This window comes from Tupaia chinensis, unplaced genomic scaffold (genome assembly GCF_000334495.1).
Source record: "Tupaia chinensis unplaced genomic scaffold, TupChi_1.0 Scaffold148242_1, whole genome shotgun sequence".
NCBI lineage: Eukaryota > Metazoa > Chordata > Mammalia > Scandentia > Tupaiidae > Tupaia > Tupaia belangeri.
In genome coordinates this window covers 1-5618 of record NW_006208093.1, presented here as the reverse complement: position 1 = coordinate 5618, position 5618 = coordinate 1, and the positions used below count along the sequence as shown (strand labels likewise).

At 42.4% G+C, this 5618-nt stretch overlaps 1 protein-coding gene across 1 annotated transcript in view; it reads left to right on the top strand.

Annotated features, from left to right (window-relative positions):
• The window catches only part of LOC102476365 (selenide, water dikinase 1), a gene marked incomplete at its 3' end in the record, with an annotated part of 12589 nt that extends 6977 nt beyond the window's left edge, over positions 1 to 5612 (top strand). The window contains exons 3-5 of the mRNA XM_027769043.1: positions 1719 to 1816; positions 4435 to 4548; positions 5463 to 5612. Coding sequence (XP_027624844.1) covers positions 1719 to 1816; positions 4435 to 4548; positions 5463 to 5612 — 362 coding nt within the window. The remainder of the gene's footprint in view (positions 1 to 1718; positions 1817 to 4434; positions 4549 to 5462) is intronic.
• Between the last annotated feature and the right edge of the window lie 6 nt (positions 5613 to 5618).

The window sequence follows — 5618 nt, the reverse complement described above, 5'->3', positions numbered from 1 at the left end:
TTCTTGCTTTTCGGGGGGTGCAAGGCACCCTAAAGAAAAAAACCCCAAAAAAAAAAAAAAAAAACATGCATCTAGGGCCGGCCGTAGTGGTGCAGAAACACAGTGCTCCACAATGCCAAACCCACCTGGGAAGATCCTGGGTTCCTTGTGTCCTAAGGTCTCCTCATATTTGCCAGGGGCTTGAGTACCTATGATCACGGTTGGGGGTGGATCATGGTGTGAAGACCCTTTTGGGGGTTCCTGTCTCTTTTTCTGCTCATATGGGAGAAATAGATAATACTTAAACAAAAGGTGGGTCATCCCATTGCCTGGAGGTTAAGGGGGCTGAATCCCATATTGTCAGCTGCGTATGGTTTGAGTCACAGCTCAAAAATTTGAGTCCCAAATCTTGAAAGGAGGGAAAAAAGGAGGACGAGAGATTGCACAATGACCATTCTCCAGGGAGTGCTTTATTGCTTTCTTTCTCTTTCTCTGTCTCTCTCTGGAGAACACATGTGCCCTCTTATAGGAGAATCTATAAAATAAATACATTACAGAAGTAGCCAGTGGTGAGTGAATGGATGGTTGGTTCCCAAATGGCTGCCTGTGGTTCAAATCTCAGACCATGGTTTGAAAAACACACCTGGTATGTGTGCTTACATGCTCAAAATTCCTGAGAAAAGAGTGACAAAGGAGCAGCATGGCCAACCCCCTGTGGAGTGTTTCCTCACTCTCCAACCCCATCTCTCCATGGAGCAAACTTTTTTTTTTAAAGGATATTACTGGGACTGGGAGGTAGCGTGGTGGTTAAAGGCCCTGGATTTCCCACATGACCCACTGCGGTTTGAGTCCCAGACCTGGCAGCTTTCCCTTTCTCTTTGTCTCTGTCTGGTCACATTAAAAAATAATAATAACAAATGGAAATAAATCCTTTTGTTTTAAAAGGATGTTGCAAAGGTACCATAGTGTTTATATATGGGCTTGTTTGGAAATGATAAATTCTTGTTTTGGCTTTGTCCTATTTCCTTTTGTATTATTTCCATTTATAACTAAAAGATAAAGGTAGCAATAGCACTTTCTATGTATAAAATATTTTTTAAAGAATTATTTATTTAATTCTATTTGTTGTTGTTTTTGTTATTATTTAATTTGAGCAGACAGAGACAGAGAAAGAAAGGAAAAGAGAGAAAGCAAGCTGCCAGGTCTGGGACTCGAACCGTGGTCAGCCATGTGGGAATCCAGCACCTTTAACCACCATGCCACCTGCTGGCCCCTCTATATATTAAATATTTTATAGATTTTCTGTTGGGAAAACAAGATACTGTTTAAAGATACATTCAAATTTACTAGATAAAATAATCCAAGTTCCATTTCTAATGTTCTCACCTTTTAGGATATTTTAGATGGCATTAGTCACCTGATATAGTAGTACAGTAAATAATGCAATAAAAAATAATACAGTAAATAGCATTTTTATTCAAGGTATCATTAAGGCTTAAAAGCTGTGCTATATTGAAGTTGAATCTTGATGACTAACAAGTTTTGTCCGTATTTTCTATGTGAAGCTAGTTAAGTGTCATATTTATTTCAGTTACATTTGATAGGAAACACATGGCTCTGTTGGCAGCATGCAGTCTCCGTAAGTGTCTCAGACAGCTCTTCCTGTTCAGACACTGGTCGTGTAAAATAAAATGGCTTTCTCGTTTTATTTTGGATGCCGATGGCTTCCATCTTCACAGGCATTGGAATGGATACGTGTGTCATTCCTTTGAGGCATGGTGGCCTTTCCTTGGTTCAAACCACAGATTACATTTATCCCATTGTTGACGACCCTTACATGATGGTAAGTATGACCTAACGTGTTTTTATAACTGAGGTTGCTTATTCATTTGGTGTTTGGTTGTGGCTGGGTTTTATATATACATCCGTGGGACCTGAGGTTTTTGTTTCTATGGTATCTAAATACTGCTACCCCGGCCCCAGCCCCTGCAGTGGCTACAGTTTGACTTGTTTCCTGCTTACATTTGGCCCTGTGCATCAGCCAGTTAGGGTAGAGGCATCAATGTCCTCCCTCTGCTTCTTTGTATTTGAGTATATGATTGCGTGAGAAACACCTGTTGTCTTAGTAGGGTGTCTGTTCACTAGTATTTCTGTTGTTTTCTTTCTTTTGTGAACCTCCCTTATATTATTGTATTCGCCACCACAAATGTTACTACATTCTCTAATAGGACCTATCCTGAATGTTTCCTTCTAGAAACAATGGCACTTAGCATTAGCATCTCATCACAGTTAGCCTTCTTGGACATTTATTCTGCCGACTGGTCACTACTTCACACCCATGCACCTGTGCACCCACATACCGCTGTGTTATATGCCCCTGTGTGTAATGCATATGACTACCAAATTACAGTTCCTAGCCACTGATTGTGCACTGCTCAGATATATTTCCCAGTTGTTCCTTCATAGTTGCAGCCCACAGCTTTTTGATCTACCCGGGCTTTAACTCCAACCCCACTTCTTTACCAGCTGAGAGGAGCCAGTGAAGAGAAATGGGAAGATCCTATTTGTTATGAAATGCCAGATATCCTTGGTGTATGGTAGTGGCATAGGGGTCAAACTGCGTACATAGGGATTTAGGCCATGGGGCAACTAAGTGGGAGCTGTCCCCCTCTCGGGTACCAGTGACCCGTCAGCAAGTAATTAGTAAAGAAATCTGTATTCTCTATACGTGTCCATCAGTTCTCTCCTCTAGAGCAGTACTCTTGTGACTAGATGGGTGACACCCCTAGTGTCTCTGCTGACCAGGTGCCAGAGATGGCTACAACCAGAATGCACTCTTTTCCAACATCTCTCTCTCTCTTTTTTTTTTTTTAAAGAATTACTTATTTCATTTAACCTTTTAATCATTTTTCACTTTGATCAGAGAGAGAGAGAGAGAAAGTGAGAAAGCAAGCCACCAGGTCCAGGACTTGAACCGTGGTCTACCATGTGGGAGTCTAGCACCTCAACCTCACGCTACCTGCTGGCCCCGTCTTTTTTCCAACATCTCTTAATAGCTTTTGAGAGCACTCAGAATAGAAGGGGTAATAAATTGCTGCTCCCTAACCAGAGATTGGCGCCTTGTAAACCACCTGTTAATTGGTCTTGGGAATGTTGACAGTGGGTCTATAGATGGTAATAGAGCAGCATTGCCAATCTACTCAGGATTCACAAGCAAACATAACACAAATGATTGGGAACAGTGATTCTTCAGAACTTGATTATCCTTATGTCAGAAGAAAAATCTATCATTTCTCTTTACTGTCTTCAAAAAGCAATAATGTAGACAGTGGCAACTGAACATTTTAAAATCTCCAGTGTCGGAACCAGCAGTTAGCGTAATGGCTATGTCGCTGAACTCCCATGTAGCCGACCACAGTTTGAGTCCTGGACCCGGTGGCTTAAACTCACGCCAGGTGCGTGTGCGTGCGTGTCCAAGATCCCAAGAGGAGAATGGAGGAGAAGGGATTACTCCATGGCCATCCCCCCGGGGGGTTGATTTCTCGCTTTCTGTTTCTCTGTCTCTTTCTGGCGAGCACATGCGCCCTATAGCAAAAACCTCTCAAAAAAAAAAAAAATCTCCAGTGCCATTAAAAAAACCTTTATTACCACATTTCTGTTGAATACTATTTTGAAGTTTCTAATAAAATAATATAGTTTACTGGGAAGTGCTTCTCTATTTCTTTAGAAAACCATCTGGCATCAGTCCTGGGTATTTTTTCTTTTATGTGTATATTTTTGCCTTCCATGTCATAGAAGATTATTTTCCTGTTTATCTCCTATAGCCTTGAAAAGAAACTACAAAAATTTCTCAATCCAAGTATATAAAACCATCTCTTCCTCTATAACCAATAAAGCCAACATGTTTTAGAACCTGTTTATGATAAATGGCTATTTCCAAGTTTGCTTTAGGACAGTTGTATTTAGACTTCATTACCCCCTGCTGCTTCCTCCCAAAGCGTTGGCTCTTACCTAGATTGTCCTCCTGTCATCCTCCCAGCCTCTCTTCTCTAAATAAATTAAAGGCTTCTAATTCTAAAATGAGAAAGGACTTGTACATTTCTTGGTTCTGCATAAGAAAGAAGTATTCAGAAGTGAATGGCCTAGTGTTTCTGTGATTAAGGAAAGGTAAGTAGTCCGCAAATCTTAGAAACAGGCCCACATCCCAGAGAGTCCTCAGTTCTCATTGAAGGCTCACTCCTTGTTTCTACAGATGGTAAGTCCCTGCTTGTCCTTTTTCACATCTCCCTTCTCTTCCCAGGGCAGGATCACTTCCAAGAAGATGAGCAGTTTCTGGGAGCTGTTATGCCCAGACTCGGCATTGGAATGGATACGTGTGTCATTCCTTTGAGGCATGGTGGCCTTTCCTTGGTTCAAACCACAGATTACATTTATCCTATTGTTGACGACCCTTACATGATGGGCAGGATAGCATGTGCCAACGTCCTCAGTGACCTCTATGCAATGGGTGTCACAGAATGTGACAATATGCTGATGCTCCTTGGAGTCAGTAATAAAATGACCGACAGGGTAAGTAGGAGGTCCCACAGCTGTTTGGAAGGTCTATTTTCTTCATCACATCATTTGACTTGTTTAGACTTCACTTCCCAATCTTAAAAGCCCACACCACGTGGCGTCCGATATTCCTTCTGGCTTTCGCCTTTTTCGGCAGTTATCAGTAACTTAAAATGAGAGTTTTACTTATTCATCATTTCATTTCTATCACTTGCTCCCTTTGTCTTTTGAATGAACCAGAACCAAGAATCTGTGTGTGTTAATGACGTGCAGGCCATCTTACCTTGTGCTGGGTCTGTGGCTCAGGCTTTGCTTTACATGTGGGACATGTGGTACTTAGAGGGCCAGGCCCCTTCTGCATTGGTGGCTAGGGTGTCACTGACATGGACAGTGATGAGGTTGGGGCTGGACTCTGGGTCCTCACCTGGCAATGTGTGTCCTTACTATCTGGACCTGGTCTTTAAACCAGAGATGAATTTTCAGTAGGCCGCCTCTGCCCTCGCAGTGTGTGCTTTGATCACTAGTTGTACACAGTGGCCTCATTATAGCTTCATGTTGCGTGGTGAGATGTTAGCCTACTGGAGGGCATGGGTGTGCGTGCACAGTGAACAGGTCTTGGGACCCCTGAGAACCCTGAGCATGCTGACGTCTCTCTTCAGCCTCAGGGCTAGGCCTGGGCACCAGGTTGCATGTGGCTGGTACTCTCCTGTCAGCCTTTGTTTACTGGGTAAACCAGAGTACCTTCCAGCATTTGGTAAAGTAGTTACAATGTGAAATGCTCCTTAGCTTTTGTTACATCCTGCCCTGTCTGTAGACTTCCAGGACTTTCTGTAGGATTTTATGATCTTTTATGTAATGTAGTAAAGAAACTAATTTTTTTTTTTGAGCAGAATAATTTGACTTTTCATTTGTGTCCTTTTAAACCCTAGGAAAGAGATAAAGTGATGCCCCTAATTATACAGGGTTTTAAAGATGCAGCTGAGGAAGCAGGGACATCCGTCACAGGTGGCCAGACAGTGCTGAACCCCTGGATTGTTTTGGGAGGAGTCGCCACAACTGTCTGCCAGCCCAATGAATTTATCATG